The sequence below is a fragment of the Balaenoptera borealis genome (assembly GCF_965194805.1).
Source record: "Balaenoptera borealis genome assembly, chromosome: 11".
In the NCBI taxonomy this organism is placed as follows: Eukaryota; Metazoa; Chordata; class Mammalia; order Artiodactyla; family Balaenopteridae; genus Balaenoptera; species Balaenoptera borealis.
This window is the reverse complement of record NC_138868.1, coordinates 80765317-80785521: the sequence shown is the minus strand read 5'-3', so window position 1 is coordinate 80785521 and position 20205 is coordinate 80765317. Positions and strand designations below refer to the sequence as shown.

Genomic DNA, 20205 nt, shown 5'->3' with positions numbered 1-20205 from the left:
GAAAAGGAGACCCCAAACACAGTAAGTTAAGCAAAATGAGAAGACAGAGAAACACACAGGAGATGAAGGAGCAAGGTAAAAACCCAACAGACCAAACAGATGAAGAGGAAATAGGCAGTCTACCTGAAAAAGAATTCAGAGTAATGATAGTAAAGATGATCCAAAATCTTGGAAATAGAATGGAGAAAATACAAGAAACGTTTAACAAGGACCAAGAAGAACTAAAGAGCAAACAAACAATGATGAACAACACAATAAATGAAATGAAAAATTCTCTAGAAGGAATCAATAGCAGAATAACTGAGGCAGAAGAACGGATAAGGGACCTGGAAGTTAAAATAGTGGAAATAACTGTTGCAGAGCAGAATAAAGAAAAAAGAATGAAAAGAATTGAAGACAGTCTCAGAGACCTCTGGGACAACGTTAGATGCACCAACATTCGAATTATAGGGGTCCCAGAAGAAGAAGAGAAAAAGAAAGGGACTGAGAAAATATTTGAAGAGATTATAGTTGAAAACTTCCCGAATATGGAGAAGGAAATAGTCAATCCAGTCCAGGAAGCACAGAGAGTCCCATACAGGATAAATCCAAGGAAAAATACGCCACAACACATATTAACCAAACTATCAAAAATGAAATACAAATAAAAAATATTAAAAGCAGCAAGGGAAAAGCAAAGAATAACATACAAGGGAATCCCCATAAGGTTAACAGCTGATCTTTCAGCAGAAACTCTGCAAGCCAGAAGGGAGTGGCAGGACATATTTAAAGTGATGAGAGAAAAACGTACAACCATGATTACTCTACCCAGCAAGGATATCATTCAGATTCAATGGAGAAATTAAAACCTTTACAGACAAGCAAAAGCTAAGAGCATTCAGCACCACCAAACCAGTTTTACAACAAATCCTAAAGGAACTTCTCTAAGTAGGAAACACAAGAGAAGGAAAAAACCCTAAAATAACCCAAAACAATTAAGAAAATGGTAATAGGAACACACATATTGATAACTACCTTAAATGTAAATGGATTAAATGCTCCAACCAAAACACATAGATGCCTGAATGGATACAAAAACAAGACCCATAAACATGCAGTCTACAACAGACCCACTTCAGACCTAGGGACACATACAGACTGAAAGTGAGGGGACGGAAAAAGATATTCCATGCAAATGCAAATCAAAAGGAAGTTGGAGGAGCAATTCTCATATCAGACAAAATAGACTTTAAAATAAAGACAATTACAAGAGACAAAAAAGGACACTACATAATGATCAAGGGATCAATCCAAGAAGAAGATATAACAATTGTAAATATTTATGCACCCAACATAGAAGCAACTCAATATTTAAGGCAAATACTAACAGCTGTAAACGGAAAAATCAACAGTAACACAATCATAGTAGGGGACATTAACACCCCACTTTCACCAATGGATAGATCATCCAAAATGAAAATAAATAAGGAAACACAAGCTTTAAATGATACCTTAAACAAGATGGACTTAATTGATATTAAAAGGACATTCCATCCAAAAACAACAACATACACTATCTTCTCAAGGGCTCATGGAATATTCTCTAGGATAGATCATACCTTGGGTCACAAATCCAGCCTTGGTAAATTTAAGAAAATTGAAATCGTATCAAGTATCTTTTCCGACCACAATGCTATGAGACTAGATATCAATTACAGGAAAAATTCTGCAAAAAATACAAACACATGAAGGCTAAACAATACACTACTAAATAACCAAGAGATGACTGAAGAAATCAAAGAAAAATACCTTTGATTTCAAAAATACCTTTGAAACAAGTGACAATGAAAACACAACGACCCAAAACCTAGGGGATGCAGCAAAAGCAGTTCTAAGAGGGAAGTTTATAGCAATACAATCCTACCTCAAGAAACAAGAAGTATCTCTAAGAAACAACCTAAACTTACACCTTAAGCAATTAGAGAAAGAAGAACAAAAAAATCTCAAAGTTAGCAGAAGGAAAGGAATCATAAATATCAAATTAGAAATAAATGAAAAAGAAAGGGAGAAAAAAATAGCTAAGATCAATAAAACTAAAAGCTGGTTCTTTGAGAAGGTAAACAAAATTGATAAACCACTAGCCAGACTCATCAAGAAAAAAAGGGAGAAGACTCAAATCAACAGAATTAGAAATGAAGAAGGAGAAGTAACAACTGACACTGAAGAAATACGAAGGATCATGAGAGATTACTACAAGCAACTATATGCCAATAATATGGACAACCTGGAAGAAATGAACAAATTCTTAGAAAAGCACAACCTCCCGAGACTGAACCAGGAAGAAATATAAAATATAAACAGACCAATCACAAGCACTGAAATTGAAACTGTGATTAAAAATCTTCCAACAAACAAAAGCCCAGGACCAGATGGCTTCACAGGAGAATTCTATCAAACATTTAGAGAAGAGCTAACACCTATCCTTCTCAAACTCTTCCAAAATATAGTAGAGGGAGGAACAGTCCTAAACTCATCATACGAGGCCACCATCACCCTGACACCAAAACCAAAGATGTCACCAAAAAAGATACAGACCAATATCACTGATTAACATAAATGCAAAAATCCTCAACAAAATACTAGCAAACAGAATCCAGCAGCACATTAAAAGGATCATACACCACGATCAAGTGTGGTTTATCCCAGGAATGCAAGGAGTCTTCAATACACGCAAATCAATCAATGTGATAAACCATATTAACGAACTGAAGGAGAAAAAACCATATTGATCATCTCAATAGATGCAGAAAAAGCTTTCAACAAAATTCAACACCCACTTATGATAAAAACTCTACAGAACATAGGCATAGTGCAAACTTACCTCAACATAAAAAAGGCCATATATGACAAACCCACAGCCAACATCGTTCTCAATGGTGAAAAACTGAAACCATATCCACTAACATCAGGTACAAGACAAGGTTGCCCACTCTCACCACTATTATTCAACATAGTTTTGCAAGTTTTAGCCACAGCAATCAGAGAAGAAAAAGAAATAAAAGGAATCCAAATCGGAAAAGAAGTAAAACTGTCACTGTTTGCAGATGACATGATACTATTCATAGAGAATCACAATGATGTTACCAGAAAACTACTAGAGCTAATCAATGAATGTGGTAAAGTAGCAGGACACAAAATTAATGCACAGAAATCTCTTGCATTCCTATACACTAATGATGAAAAACCTGAAAGAGAAATTAAGGAAACACTCCCATTTACCACTGCAACAAAAAGAATAAAATACCTAGGAATAAACCTACCTAAGGAGACAAAAGATCTGTATGCAGAAAATTATAAGACACTGATGAAAGAAATTAAAGATGATACAAACAGATGGAGAGATATATCATGTGCTTGGATTGGAAGAATCAACATTGTGAAAATGACTATACCACCCAAAGCAATCTACAGATTCAATGCAATCCCTATCAAACTACCAATGGCATTTTTCACAGAACTAGAATAAAAAATTTCACAATTTTTATGGAAACACAAAAGACCCCAAACAGCCAAAGCAATATTGAGAAAGTAAACCAGTGCTGGAGGAATCAGGCTCCCTGTCTTCAGACTATACTACAAAGCCACAGTAATCAAGACAGAATGGTACTGGCACAAAAACAGAAATATAGATCAATGGAACAGGATAGAAAGCCCAGAGATCAACCCATGCACATATGGTCACCTTATTTTTGATAAAGGAGGCAATAATATACAATGGTGAAAAGTCTAAAAATAGAACTACAATACGACCCAGCAATCCCACTACTGGGCATATACCCTGAGAAAACCATAATTCAAAAAGAGGACATGTACCTCAATGTTCATTGCCGCACCATTTACAATAGACAGGACATGGAAGCAACCTAAGTGTCCATCAACAGATGAATGGATACAGAAGATGTGGCATATATATACAATGGAATATTACTCAGGCATAAAAAGAAATGAAACTGAGTTATTTGTAATGAGATGGATGGACATAGATACTGTCATACAGAGTGAAGTAAGTCAGAAAGAGAAAAACAAATACCGTATGCTAACACACATATATGGAATCTAAAAAAAATGGTTCTGAAGAACCTAGGGGCAGGACAGGAATAAAGACGCAGACATAGAGAATGGACTTGAGGGCACAGGGAGAGGGAAGAGTAAGCTGGGACGAAGTGATAGAGTGGCATGGACATATATACATTACCAAATGTAAAACAGATAGCTAGTGGGAAGCAGCCACATAGCACAGGGAGATCAGCTCGGTGCTTTGTGTCCACCTACCTAGAGCAGTGGGATAGGGAGGGTGGGAGGGAGCTGCAAACAGGAGGAGATATGGGGATATATGTTTATGTATAGCTGATTCACTTTGTTATACAGCAGAAACTAACTCACCATTGTAAAGCAATTATACTCCAATAAAGATGTGAAAAAAAAAAGATTAATTCACATCATGGCCATTAATATCTAGATAATTTATCCTAAGCCAGCTGAAATTTAATGGATATTTTTTCCTTTTCATTTTTGTTAACAAATACATTATCTTACACATTTCCTGTGTTTTAAACAATGCCTCTTTATGACCTCTCTCTCAAACAAACCTGTGTATTCCATCTCTTGTGTTCTCTATCAAGCTGATTAATCAAGGCTTCTGCAGCTTTAATTGTTTCTTGTGCTTTGCTTACTTCAGCTTCAAGTTTGGCAGCTTCTGAAGTCCTGCTCTGAAATCTATGAAAACATTAAAATTTAATTAAAGACAACCGGATTTAAGATAGATTTAATTAAATTATGCTTATATAGTAAAGTGAACTTTTATACAATAATTGAATTAGCTATAATATTGATAATATTTGCATATAAATTATCATTAATGTAATAGACACAATACCAATGCATACATTTAAAGGGGAACATTGTCACAGGGCCTTGATGTCCTACTACATTATGTATAAACTTATTAATATGACATTCAAAGGCCCAGTCATAATATTGATCTATCTTTTCAGTTTTATTTCATTTTACTCAGTTCAGTAAAACTATATGTCAACATCTGAAGAATTTTATATTCTCAGAAAATGCCCTTTTATCTGCTGTGCCCTTCAACAGGATGTTCCATTTGCCTAGAATACTTTTCAGCTCCTTCCTTATCCCTACCTCACCCCTCACTCTAACTCCCTCAAATATAAACCTATCAAAAATATAAATAAAATCTTAAAATTCACCTGAAATATTCAGCCCATTAGATATGTTCTCTCCCTATGTGCCCATTTGCCAAAGTTTAAAACTTTTAAATTATTTTCCTTAAAAATACTTGTACATATTATTTTATTAAATATAATAGTAATATTCCTATTACTTAGTCCTTCAACAAATATGTAAGTGCCTTCAAAATGCCCAGGATTCTGCCAATTCTCAGAACAGTTCAAAATAAGTATTACAATTCTCATTTTATAAATATGGAAACTTAAATCCACACAGATTATTGCACAGGTCTCCCCAGTAGTAAGCAGAGGACCTAAAATTCATATATGGGTGTGTCTGATATTAAGTTCCAGGCATTTTACAGTACTTTTATTGCCTCTCTAAGTGCTCTATTCCTCCCTTCCCTAGACATAAGACTCTAGGAGTCACTTGTCCAAAATGGTAGACACATATGGCTGTCTAAATTTAAATTAATTAAAACTAAATAAAATTAAAAATTCAATTTCTCAGTCACATTATCCACAAGATCCTCAGTCATATTATTCAGAAGGTTTTCATAATAATCCTTCCAAAATAGTGGTAGTATGGTGTAGTGACTAAGAAAAGGAACTTTATGGAGTCAGACAAATACAAGATCTAATGCTTGCTTAGTCATTTACTAACTGCTCAACTTAGGCAAATAAATCTTTCCAATCTTTAGCTTCCTAATCTGCAAAATGTAAGAATATCCACCTCTCAGTGTTGTTTTAAGTATTAAAAAAGATGAATATGTAAAGTGCCTAGGACAACACCTGACAATGCAAATGACTAACAAATGGAGTCAAACATTGGTATCATAAGCTAACCACTCAATAAATATTTGACAATTATCTGAGTATTATTAAGTACTGATTCTGAGCATGTAACACTGAAAAGAATATATTATTTTCCTTATACTTCTCTAATTATAGCTGGAAGGAAATTACGTGATTTCATTTCTGTATGTCTAACATAAAAAAACATTCAGGAATATTAAAAACATTGAATTTATGGGTTTGAAGATTTTTTTATTTGTTTTTTCTCTATAAATAAATATATATAAATGTAAATAGAGATAACTGTTTCCTAACTCTATATAGAAAAAAAAATTCATAGTTTTTAGTCTGATGAATTTTTTTCTTGGTGCAATAATTTGTATTTCTTCCATAAGAAAAAAAAGGAAACATAACACACCACTTAAAGAAAAAATGTGTTTATAGAAAAGTTTTAATCTCATAAAACTGAAAGCAAGTGATAACATATGCTATATTTAATGATACATTCTCCAGTGTTCTAATCTTCACAATTCTTAAAGGAAAATGCTTCCACATTTATAATAATTCCCATACCAATATTTTCTATCCTATATTAAAAAGCAATCACAGGAACACAGAGGTACATGAAAGGTTTTAAGAGTAATCACATTCATAAATGGTTCTTAAATTTGAGAATAATATTTGCAGGAAGGAATATTTTTTAATACCAAAAAGGGCAAAGTTAAAAAGATAAAAAAATTTTAACATGATCATATACCTCTGGAAAGATTATGGAATAGGTGTTCCTATAGCATCATCTGAAATAAAGGAGTCTAAAATCTTGAAGTCAAAATAATAAAGAAATGGGAACACCAAAGGTAAACACTCCCAGCATTAACACATTACATTCAATTCTTCCTGCTCAATTTTCCAATGCTTGGGAATACAGAAACTTAAAATATTTTTGTTCTTATTAAATTTTTTTAAAAAGGAAGACATTCTATATTATTTTACATCCTTCCCCTTTTTAGAGTGAGATACCAAAAAATTAAGACTGATTATAACTAAGCTTTTCAAAACTTAAGTATTAGTTGAGGTATGTTTTCAAATATTCAAAATACATTTCAAAACTTAACTTACTTTTCTTTGAGTTCTGACACTTTTTGACCAACAGAATTAAGAAGCTCCTCTAGTTTCCTTTTTCTGTCTTCAGTTTTCCGCAAATTTCTAAAATATAATTCAATTTTATAAGTCATTCTACTTTAGTTATCAACAAAAAGCCGCAACAGCACCTTAAAATGTAATCGTGCAGTAAATAAATGACAATGAAAACTGTCAATAATTCAGCAGTTATAATACCTTCACTTAGAATTTGATTTGAAAAGCAATGCTATAATTAAAAGTGTATTCTCTGACCTAACCATACCACTTCCAGGAATCTATATTTTAAAACACTTGTGCCCATAGATTTCTAGATAAAAATGGAAGAGTAAAAGTATTCACTTATCTTCTGTCCCTTCTAAAATCCTACTAAAATGAAACCAAGGGAATAAATTAAAACATACACGCACAAGAATAAAGACAATGAAAGAGAAAAGTATTATGAAGTAGTAATTTTAATAAAATTTTGAAAGGTGATAACTGACATACCAAAATGCAAAAGGGCAAAAGTTAAATGACTGCAGGAAGATAGGCGAAAAGAAGTATTCAAAAATGTTCAGGAAATGTAGACAGCAGGTACCTCTGAAGAAAATAATAGAGCTAAACACAGAAGATTGTTTAATAATTGATAATATGACGTTTGACCTCAGATTCCCTCCTGCATTGAGAGCAGACTATCCTCTTCATACATCCCTGAAAGTCAAACCTTATGCCCCTTACCCACCGCCAACCACCCCTACTCAATCCCTAGGCAGAAGATATTAGGATTCTTCTAGAGAAATGACTGGCTTACCCCTCTCAACAATACCCACAAGTATTGAGAGGTTGTCATCAAATGGCCAGTCCACACTGCCATGCACTGCTGGGCATTTGTGCATTGCACAAATCAACTTGAGTTTTTGTTAAAACACAGATTGCAAGGTCTCATTCCCCAGCATATCTGGTTCAATAAGCCTTGATGGAGATCAAAAATTTGTTCTTTTAACAATTTCCCAGGTAACATTGATGCTGCTGGTTCAGGGACCACATTTTGAGAACTACTACAATAGAATAAGGCCTTCAAAATCATGAGATTAATCTATTTCTAGTCTAGTATTTTAAACCCAGCCCAATTATGATCACATATAAGAGTATAATACAGATAATTTTAGACATGCAAATCTCAAAATATTTTTCATCCCATATAAACTTGCTTAAGAAGCTACTATGGAGGATGTGTTCCAGAAAAATGAGTGACTAAACTAAGAAAGAGAAAGACAAAGACCCAAAATAAGAGAATATGATCAGAAAACAGACAAATATAACCCCGGAATAATGGTGAAAAGCAATCTCAAGATAACTTAAGCTGTAGACTGCAGGCCTAGGGAAGAACTAACCCACCTTGAAACAGGAGGACAAAAGGCTCTAAGTAGGAGAGTACTAAGAAAAAATTAAATAGAACACATAGATTCCAAATACGTTTTAGGGTCTGACAAAAAGACTGTGGATAAATATGTGATACATAAACAGAAAAAAATAATCAATTGAAAAAATAAGGCAATTATTAAGCATAACAAAAGGTATACAAGAAAGGAAATATACTCATAAAACATGATACATCTAGGCTGTAAAAAATATTTATATAATCAAAATATATAATCATATTTAATATGATTTAACACAAACATTTCATGTAATTATATTGAAAAAAATAAGAAAGGCAGCTAAAAATCTCCTTGTGTAGAGTAAGAAGTAATAGATAATTTCAAAAGTTGAATGATCATAAACGTAACATATCTCTTAGTCTGCATTCAGAACAAATGAGATAAAATATAATACTAACTTAGTAACAATAGCAAATTAAAAGTTTAAGCCCCAAAAGTAAATCGTTAAATTTTCCCCACACCTGCCAGATAATGTTTTGGAAATTATATACTAAAAGTTTCCTAAAACTTAGAGAAAAAATATAAAAGCTCTAAATTTCTAAAATCTACTTTTTGTACTTTGACAGTATTCCTTCACAAAATTTTGGTTCTTTAAAGGAACTTCTACCAACTTATCTTTCCAACAACTTAACAGAGGAGGAAAAAAGTGAGTTGATTCTGCTATCCATCTTTTAATTGCTTTTTCTTTTTTTGTTCTGTTTAACTTTTAACTTACTTTTTCTCTTTTTCTTTAATGATGTATAGTTAATTTACAATACTGTGTTAGTTTCAGGTGTACAGCATAGTGATCCAGTTTTTTTTTTGCAGATTATACTCCATTGTAGATTATAAGATATTGAATTCCCTGTGCTATATAGTAAAACCTTGTTGCTTATCTATTTTACGTATAATAGTTTATGTCTTTTAATAATATATGCCTAATCTATCCCTCATTCTCTCTCTCCTTTCGTAACCATAAATTTGTATTATATGTCTGTAAGTCTGCTTCTGTTTTGTATATAGATTCATTTTGTTTATCTTCTTTATCCATTCATCTGTCGATGGACATTTAGGTTGCTTCCATGTCTTGTCTATTGTAAACAGTGCTGCAATGAACACTGGGGTGCATGTATCTTTTCAAATTATAGTTTTCTCCAGATATATGCCCAGGAGTGGGATTGCAAGATCATATGGTAGCTCTACTTTTAGTTTTTTAAGGAACATCCATACAGTTTTCCATAGTGGCTGCACCAGTTTACATTCCCATCCACAGTGTAGAAGGGTTCCCTTTCTCCACACCCTCTCCGGCATTTATTATTTGTGGACTTTTTGATGATAGCCATTCTGACTTGTGTGAGGTGATACCTCATTGGGGTTTTGATTTGCATTTCTCTAATAATTAGTGATGATGAGCATCTTTTCATGTGCCTGTTGGCCATCTGTATGTCTTCTTTGGAGAAATGTATATTTAGGCCTTCTGCCCATTTTTTGATTGGGTTGTTTATTTGTTTGTTAATGAGCTGTATGAATTGTTTGTATATTTACCCTTGTCAGTCACACTGCTTGCAAATATTTTTTTTCCCATTCTGTAGGTTTTCTTTTCATTTTGTTGATGGTTTCCTTTGCTGTGCAAAAGCTTTTAAGTTTGATTAGGTGCCATTTGTTTATTTTTGCTTTTATTTCTTTTGCCTACACGACTGATCCAAGAAAATATCGCTATGATTTATGTCAGAAAATGTTTTTGCCTATGTTCTCTTCTAGGAGTTTTATGGTGTCATGTCTTATATTTAGGTCTTTAAACCATTTTGAGTTTATTTTTGTATATGGTGTGAGGGAGTGTTCTAATTTCATTGATTAACACGTAGCTGTCCAGCTTTCCCAACACCACTTGTTAAAGAAACTCTCTTTTCTCCATTGTATATTCTTGCCTCCTTTGTCATAGATTAATTGAACATGGGTGCATGGGTTTATTTCTGGGCTGTCTATTCTGTTCCATTGATATATATGTCTGTTTTTGTGCCAATACTACACTGTTTTTATTACTGTAGCTTTGTCGTATAGTCTGAAGTCTGGAAGGGGTATGCCTCCAACTTTGTTCTTTTTCCTCAGGATTGCTTTGGCAATTCTGGATCTTTTGGGGTTCGATATAAATTTTAGGATTATTTGTTCTAGCTCTGTGAAAAATGTCATGAGTATTTTGATAGAGATTGCATTAAATCTGTATATTACTTTGGGTAGTATGGCCATTTTAACAATATTAATTCCTCCAATCCAAGAGCACGGGATATCTTTTTGTCTCTCTGAATCATCCTCAATTTACTTTACACCAATGTTTTACAGCTTTCAGCATATACGTCTTTCACCTCCTCAGTTAAGTTTATTCCTAGGTATTTTACTTTTTTTGACATGATTATAAACAGGATTTTTTTTTTTTTTTGCTTTCTCTTTCTGATATTTAATTGTTAGTGTAAAGAAACACAACAAATTTCCATGTATTAATCTTGTATCCTGCTACCTTTCTGAACTCATTTATTAGTTCTAATAGTTTTTGTGTGGAGACTTTGGGGTTTTCTTTATAGAGTATCATGTCATCTGAAGTAGTGACAGTTTTCAATCTTTCCTTCCAATTCGGAAACGTTTTACTTCTTTTTCTTGTCCGACTGCTATAGTTAGGTCTTCCAATACTATGTTGAATAGAACTGGTGAGAGTGGATATCTTTGCCTTGTTCTTGAATTTACCGGGAAGCCTTTCAGCTTTTCACCATTAAGTATTATGTTGGCTATGGGTTTGTCATAAATGGCTTTTATTATGTTCAGATATGTTCCCTATATACCCATTTTGGTGAGAGTTTTTATCATGAATGGATATTGAACGTTGTCAAATCCTTTTTCTGCAACTATTGAGATGATGATGTGGTTTCTGTCTTTGCTTTTGTTAATGTGGTGTATTACACTGATTGATTCACATATTTTGAACCATCCTTGTGATCCTGGAATGAACCCAACTTTATCATGGTGTATGATCCTTTTCATGTATTGCTGGATTCAATTTGCTAATATTTTGCTGAAGATTTTTACGTCTATATTCATCAAAGATATTGGCCTGTAAATTTCTTTTTTTGTAGTGTCTTTGTCTGGTTTTGGTGTCAGGATAATGGTGGTCTCATAGATTGAATTTGGAAGTGCTCCTTCCTCTTCAATTTTTTGGAATAGTTTTAGAAGGACTGGTATGAGTTCTTCCTTGTATATTTGGTAGAATTTCCCAGTGAAGCCATCCAGTCCAGGGCTTTTGTTTGCAGGGAGGTTGTTTTTTTTTTTTTTTATTACATATTCTATTGCACTTCTAGTGATCAGTCTGTTCAAGTTATCCATTTCTTCTTGACTCAATTTTGGCAGGCTGTATGTATTTCTCCTCTTTCATTTCTTATTTTAATTATTGGAGTCCTTTCTCTTTTGTTTTTGGTGAGTCTCTCTGGAGGTTTGTTGATTTACCTTTTCAAAATACCAGCTCTTGGTTTTACTGATCTTTTCTATTATTTTTTGATCTCTTATTTTATTTATTTCCCCTTGATCTTTATTATTTCATTCCTTCTGTTAACTTTGGATTTTGTTTATCCTTCTTTTTCTTATTCATTTTGGTGGTATGTTAGGTTGTTTATTTGAGATTTTTCTTGTTACTTGAGGAAGGCCTGTATATCACTATAAATTTCCCTCTTAAAACTGTTTTGCTGCATCCCATAGATTTTGTAAGGTTGTGTTTTCATTGTCATTTGTCTCAAGGTATTTTCTGATTTATTCTTTGATTTCATTGTTGAGCCACTGTTTTTTTTTTGTAGCTTGTTGTTTTGTCTCCATGTGTTTGTTCTTTTCCTATTTTGCTTTCTGTAGTTGATTTCTAGTTCCATACCACTGTGGTCAGAAAAGATGCTTGAAATAATATCTATCCTCTTAAATTTGTTGAGGCTTGTTGTGTGATCTAGTATGTTATCTATCCTAGAGAATCTTCTATGTGAGCTTGAAAGGAACGTGTATTCTGTTTTTGGTTTTTGTTTTTTGTTTTGGACATAGTGCCCTATAGACATCAATTAAGTCCAACTGCTCTACTGTATCATTTAGGAACGTTCTTGCCTTATTGATTTTCTGTCTGGATGATCTGTCCATTGATGTCAGTGGGGTGTTAAAGACTCCTACTATTATTGTATCAATGGCAATTTCTCCCTTTATGTCTGCTAGCATTTGTTTTATATACTTAGGTGCTCCTACGGTACAAGTGTAATATCCTCTTCTTATATTGATCACTTTATCATTATATAATGCCCTTTTTCTTTCTTTATGGCTTTTGTTTTAAAGTCTATTTTGTCTGATAGGAGTATTGTTACCCCCACTTTCTTGTTCTTTCCATTTGCATGAATTCTCTTTTTCCATCCCCTTTCAGTCTATGTGTATCTTTCATCCTGATGTTAGTCTTCTGAAGGCAGCAAATTGTAGTTTCTTGGTTTTTTCCTCCAATCTGCCACTCTGTCTTTTGATCAGAGCATTTAGTCCAGTGACATTTAAAGTAATTATTGATAAGTATGTATTTACTGCCATTTTAATCCTTGTTTTCCAGTTGTTTTTGTAGTTCTTCTCTGTGCATTTTTTTTTCCTTTGGCAGGGGGAGGGGGTTGATGTTTTTCTTTTGTAGTATGCTTGAGTTCTTTCTTTTTGGTTTTGGTGAATCTATTGTACGTTTCTGATTTGAGGTTACCATGGAGTTCAAGTATGTTGACCCATAACTATATTTACTTGCTTTAAATTGATAGTCATTCAAGTTCATATTTTTTAAAAATCTACATTTTTATACTCCCCTCCCCTACATTTTGTGATTTTGATATCCTATTTTACATTGTCATGTTTATCCTTTTACTGTTAATTGTAGTTATAATTTCTTTCACAATTTTATTATTATTTTTTAATCTATGTATTGGTTTTTAAAAGTGATCTTCAATCCTTTTATATATTTGCCTTTCCTATTCTGATTTTCCCTTTCTTACAGATTCTTGCTTCTTTTCTACTTAGAGAAGACCCTTCAATATTCCTTTTAGGGTAGGTTTAGTATTGCTAAGTTCTTTTAGTTTTTGCTTCTTTGAAAAATTCTTTAGCTCTCCTTCTATTCCAAATGATAATCTTGCTAGGAACAGCATCCTAGGTTGCAGGCTTTGCCCTTCAGTACTTTGAATATATCATGCCATCCCTACTAGCCTGTAAAGTTTCTGCAGAGAAATCAGCTGATAGCCTTTTGGTGGTTCCCCTGTAACTAAATCTTTGTTTTTCTCTTGCTGCCTTTAGAATCCTCTCTTTAACTTTTGTCATTTTAATTAATATATGACTTAGTGTGGGTCTGTTTGGGTTCATCCTGTTTGGGACTCTCTGTGCTTACTGTACCTGGGTATCTGTTTCCTTCTTTAGGTTTGAGAAGTCTTCAGCCACATTTTCTTGAAATACATTTTCAACCCCCTTCTCTCATCTCCTTCTGAAACCCCTGTCATGCATAAGTTAGCATGTTTTATATTATCCCATAGATCTGATATGTTGATTTCATTTTTTTTTCATTTGTCTTTCTGTCTGCTGTTCTGATTGGGTGATTTCCATTATTCTATCTCCAGATCACTTATTTATTCTTTTGTGTCATTTAGTCTGCTATTCATTGCCTCTAGATTGGTTTTATCTTGGGAATTGAATTGTCTATTTTTGATTGGTTCCTCTTTATAGTTCCTAGGTCCTTGTTACAGTGATCTGTGTTTCTATCGATAATCTTTCTTAATTCAATTAGCATTTTTATTACCTCCTTTTTGAATTCAGGGTCTAGTAGACTGGTGCATGGTCTGTTTCATTATTTGTTCTTTCAGGGGATTTATCTTGTTCTTTTAATTGGAAGTAGTTCCTCTCCCTTTTCATTTTACTTAACTTTCTTTGTCTCTATGAATTTAGCAGAAACAGTTATCAACTGTGGTCTTGAAGGGGTGTTTTTATGTGGAAGCATCACTGTGTAGACTGTGTGAATCCAATATTTTTGGTGTGAGGGCTGGTTTCAGTTGGACGCCAGCCACATCATTCTTCAGGGTGTGTGGGCTGTTATCCCCTTGATAGGTGGTATGGCTGGTATGGTGTTGTAACATCTAGAGCCTGTACAAGATGTGAAGTGGGACTTTTTCTCTGCTCCATGGCTGTCAATGCCCTGTCAGGGGTGAGGTCTGCTCCCCAGTTGTTGGAGTAGAAGTTCTGATGGTCAGGCTCAATCAGGCTCCACCGTCCATGAGTTCAAGCCCTGTCCAAAAGGAGGTGATTGCTGAAGCAAGTAAGGCCCATGCAGTCACAGAGGACCTATGCGTCACCTGGGTAGGCATTCACGTTTCTGCTCAGAAGCAGCCCAAGGTTGAATCCCTTTCTCTGCTGTGTTCATCCGAGATCTAGTGCAAGGCTATGGTCTGAAGTAGGCTGGGGCTGAGGGCTAAGGCGTTGTGGCTGCAGGAATTGAAGTGACTGCACTGCCACCAGAGATCTGGGCTGCCTCCGTGGCAGTGTTCTCACAGGACCTGTCTGACCCAGATCTACTGCTAAGCTGTGGTGTGGAGTGAGCGGAGCCAGAGCCAGAGCCAGGGTGCTCTCACTGGGAGATGAAAGGCTCTGTACTCCTGAGCATGCTGATGACAACTGCTACCACCCACCTGGACCACACCCCAGGCCCTCGGGCTGTGTCTCTCTCAAGGCCTGTCTGCCTGAGCTTCAGTGTTTAGTCACTGGGTATTTCTGTGGCACTGCTTATATGCACACTGACAATGGCCTCCATGGCTCCACCGGATCATACCCCAGCCTCCCCAGTCTGTCTCTGCATAGCTAGACCAAGTCTGTGTGCAAATCTTGCACCAGGGATGGAGTGAGCGGGCCTGGGTTGTTTGCCTGTTCGGATTGGGAAGTGTGGTAAGGCAGCACCCACTAATGCAAAGCTCTCTCCACCCTGATTGTTAGCAAGCCAGCATGCGAGCACTCCTCACAAGTACAGTCTAGGCTTTTCCAGCCCTTCTGTCTGTCTCAGTAGATTTCCCAGCAGGCAAAGGGGACTGTCTCTTCCACGCAGGAGCCCAGGACTGGTATGCCCAGTTTGTGGCTCAACCTCCTCACTCTTCAAGTCAAGGGTCCACCCATATAGAACTTCTCTTTCTTACAGATCCTTCTTAGGGGCTCAGGTCCTGACCAAATGGCTTTTTTTTCTGTCCTACCCAATTATGTACAGATCTTTCTTGCAGCTTTAATTGTACAGTTCTTCTGCCAGTTTCTAGTTAGTTTTCCATGATAATTGTTCCACATGTAGATGTATTTTTGATGTGTTTGTGAAGTGAGGTGAGCTCCACATCCTCCACTCCATCATCTTGATCTACATTCTTAATTTGTATTTAAATGACTCAGTGTTGTCAGCTGCCTTTTTAGACACAGACAAGAAATAAATCCTAATAATATAACTAGGTCATCAAATTGATGAAAATAAAGGTTAGAATTATTTATATTTTATGTTTCACTTACGATTCTAATCCTGCCTGTTCAGTTTCCAAAGGCTGAATTCGTTCCAAGACATGGGAGTACTGAACATTGGCTTTAACCCAGGCAGCTAAAGGAGCAGCTGCGGTACTGGCACGCTTGGCGTTCTGAAAAATACATCAGAAATTATCCTGCATCCTAACTTAATTTCAAATAAAAGCAAAGTTAATTCTAGTGTATTTTCTTTAACCATTTGTTTAATAACTTATCCCAAATACTGAAGTTTTTGGTTTATAGCAAAAATAAAAATAAAGTGAATTGCTATTTTGATTAAGTGAAAAATACATAAACTCTATTTTTTCTTAAGAATTAATCTTTTTGAACCACATACAATCTTTAATATAATGACATTTTATTGACATAAGTAATTATTAGCCACGTTTAAAATGAATACATGTGCCGTCCACAACGATGTTCAAGCATCAATTCTTTCTCTTCAATATACAAGATAGATCTTTATTAGATAAAAGCAATTTTCAAACAATTGCTATTGGTGTCAAAGAAGAAGTACATGACATTTTGAATAAAGGATCTAAAAAAGACCAGAATCATGGAATTTAAACTATTCGCTGAAATTAGATATAAATATTCCAAGAGAGATATCTGTTATTATATGACAAGTATACTAGAAGAAATAAAAGCATACAGGCAAGTTGGAAGTTATGATTAGCTAGGACCTTACCGTTGCCAGCAGATCATAAGATTCAAAAACCACTTAAGATAATAAACCTGCCCCCAACCCCCTAGGTTCTACAATAGTTTACCTAATTCTTCTGGTAAATGCTTCCCAGCTATAATACTTACAATTTATTATAATAAACTTTTAGTTTTTAGGCAAACTAAACAATCAATAATGATAAATCATCATATTTTGACAAGCAGAATATTATATAGTATGGAAAGGGAATTTATGGTGTAACTGTTAAAAATTACCTTTGGATCAAAAGATCCTTTATTTTTAAAAAGAAGTTCTTCAACACTCTCTCTTATTTCCTTTGGAATATTTCGTGCATCAAAGGTTGCTATGTCTTCTCTCACACCTCTCTTTGCAAGGAAACTGAAATTAAAGCATAGTACTTCAAATAAGGCTAAATAAAGTTTGCTATTTTTAACAAAAATATCAATTTAACAAAGTGGTGTATACAATACTTTTAATCTATTAGTTAACCAAAAAATAGGATACTTTTAAAGTACTTAAGCTTCTAAAGTACCATTCGTCATTTTTTATAGACGAGGATCTCCAGAAAGATGCACAACAGTTTTTCTAATGTTCTGTGAATACACTGAAGCAATAAAATGAAGGAATTATAATCTTGAACTCTACCCACATCCCTTTTTGTGAACCCCTGGGTACTAATACATTCTAGGATATGCAAGAAAATATTCTGACTCCTTTATAAGAAAGATTTTAAAGTGCTCCCTCAATCTAAATCTTCTCTCCCATTTCAGATAGAAAAAGAACTCTACTGTCAACCTAAGTCCTAAAATGGAATTGAATAGCAGCACAAACCACAATACCATTGTTATACTGTGAAACCTAAAGCTGCATAATTGCATATTGAGTTAATAATCAGCCTTTTCTCTTCCAGTTTACATCACTCTTATATAATTTATGGGGCTCTCGCCTGCTCTCTGTGTCTCTCTGTCTCTGCCAAGAGTCCAAGATTCTTTTTGAGAATAGTGACTATATTTTCTTCATCAGTAAATCACAGTAAACACAATGCTCTATACTGTGTGAGGACCAAATAAATATTTATGTTTATTAAGATGTTCTTAAAGACTTTAAGGCATTCCTCTTTTCCTTTGACACTTTTAACAATCACTTATAGAGAAAGGAAAATATAGATCTTGATATATGATTACATAGATGATCTTGAAATATCAGGGGAAAGTGTGTAACCAGGTACTTAGATGAAATTCAGTTTGAGAAGCAATATAAGAAATATTTAAAAATATGAAAGAATGTATAATTCATTGGTGAAACATTTTTCACAAATTCAAAAACTTACCTTTTCATGCTCACCCAAGATGTATCAAAGATACCCATTAATCTTAAAACTCCTTCAAGAATGTCCCTGATTACGTCAGGTGGCATACGCAGTGAACGAATTTCTGAAAGAGATTCTGGCTTAATGTTTCCAACTGCTAGTTTAGCTTCATTGACTAGAGGCTAGAACACGAAAAGGGCATTTTTACTTTCAAAACATATATATGAAAAAATCACTTACTCTTTACAAATAATGTTTTATTGTCATTTTATTAAAAATGACTCTAGTTATTAATATCCATTCTCTTCAAACATCAAAATGCTCTAAAACACACAAAGTACAAAATGTTCAAATTGAGAAAGTAAGAGTTTTTTCTCACCATAACTACAACAGTCTAATTTGGAAAATCTAATTTGTTTTGAGACAATTTGCCATTTTCAAGAGGCTCTTTATATTCTAAGACTTGTTTGCTTATTTAATCAAGTCTCAAGAAAAAAGCCTAAGAGTTTGTCTTAATTTATCTACAAAATATTTTTTCCTCTACAGTCAGAACAACATGGTTCACAGAAAACAAAGATTATTTTTAATAACCATCAGTTAATTTGCTTACTCCTCCTAGCAGATTTTCCTTCCTGCTTCTCTTTTATAAATAGTATTGAGTGAAAGCCACATTGATAAAACTATTAGAAAGTAACTTATGCAAATAATATTTAAACTCCTATGTAAAGTTGGTAATCAAAAATGTAAATGGCTTACACTGTTTCCTTTTTTTTTTAACTTACCTGTACTTCTTTTAATTCATCATCAATTTTGTTTTTCCTTTCTTCAATTTTAATGACTTCTTCTGCTATTCTGTGCTTTAGTCTTTCAAGTTCTGTCTTTTGTTCACTAGCATCCTACAGGAATATTTAAATAGCATTCCAATCAATTTTAATGCACTCAACATTTAAAAGCATGATACCGAAAATGTTATTTTAAAATAGCACTTTCTATTAAATGCTTTTCTAATATTAATTGGCATAAGAGTTTCTAAAATGCCTAGGAAACTGATGATATAATTTACTCTATATTTACTATTAAGAAGTATGCTTTATTTGGTTTAATTTTTTCTGAATAGCAAAGTAATAAATGCTTACTATTTAAAAATCAAACATGTCAGAAGTGCATAATTTAGAAAATGATCATAATAATATACATTTAACACTTGCAACAACCCTGAGATAAATACTATTATGCTTATTTCATAAATAAGAAAACTGAAAATAGAAGTCTTCTATAATTCTAATAGTAGAATGGTAATAATTCTTAGAGAAAAGCTATAGTATATTAGAAGTTTGTTTCTAGACTTTATTTTAGACAAAAATCAATTGAAATCATGACACAATAATATGGCAAATATATGAACAAAAATTAGTAAAGAGTCAAAGAACACTAAATGATATATTAACACATGACCTCTTTGCTCATGAATACAAAAATCAAGGGTCTCACATATATAAAAATGCATGAACATTATGAATGTTTGTGTTTGATTTATTTATTTATTATACTATAAAAAAAACCAAGGGAAAAAATTTGTCAAGAAACCTTCCAAGAATCCTAACAACAGTGATTCTCAACCATATTATAATCATTCAAGGAGTTTAAAAACTAATGCTTGGCGTCCTCTCTAGACTTATTGTGGTAATCATGTCATATTATATACATATACAGAATCATTATGTTGTACACCTGAAACTAATATAGTGCTATGAGTCAATTATATCTCAATTAAATCAAAAAAAAGGAGAGACCAGAGAGTTTTTCTCTCTCTCTCTCTCCCTGCCTGAACTGGAAGAAATAAATTTCTGTTGTTTAAGCCAACAACAACAATACTAATGCCTTGTGTCCTATTGCCAAATATATTGATCCTTCAGGTACCTGACACGTGAGCGCAATCGAAATCTTCTACGTTCCACAAGCGTTTCTACCTGTGTATCTCTGCTACCGCTCCTCAACAGGGAAAGTTCTTTTCTCCATCTCCACAATATCAAAATCACCCTTACAGGCCCAACTCACGTGCTTCGTGTTTTATTA

At 33.9% G+C, this 20205-nt stretch overlaps 1 protein-coding gene across 4 annotated transcripts in view; it reads right to left on the bottom strand.

Moving 5' to 3' along the window:
- DYNC2H1 (dynein cytoplasmic 2 heavy chain 1) overlaps positions 1 to 20205 on the bottom strand; it is a 365046-nt gene that overhangs the window by 231295 nt on the left and 113546 nt on the right. For all 4 annotated transcript variants that reach the window (XM_082339858.1, XM_082339859.1, XM_082339860.1 and 1 more), the window contains exons 56-61: positions 18912 to 19025; positions 18151 to 18311; positions 17075 to 17198; positions 16127 to 16248; positions 7143 to 7229; positions 4629 to 4755 (exon numbers count right to left, since the gene is read on the bottom strand). In XM_082339858.1, the coding sequence (XP_082195984.1) occupies positions 4629 to 4755; positions 7143 to 7229; positions 16127 to 16248; positions 17075 to 17198; positions 18151 to 18311; positions 18912 to 19025 (735 nt within the window). The remainder of the gene's footprint in view (positions 1 to 4628; positions 4756 to 7142; positions 7230 to 16126; positions 16249 to 17074; positions 17199 to 18150; positions 18312 to 18911; positions 19026 to 20205) is intronic.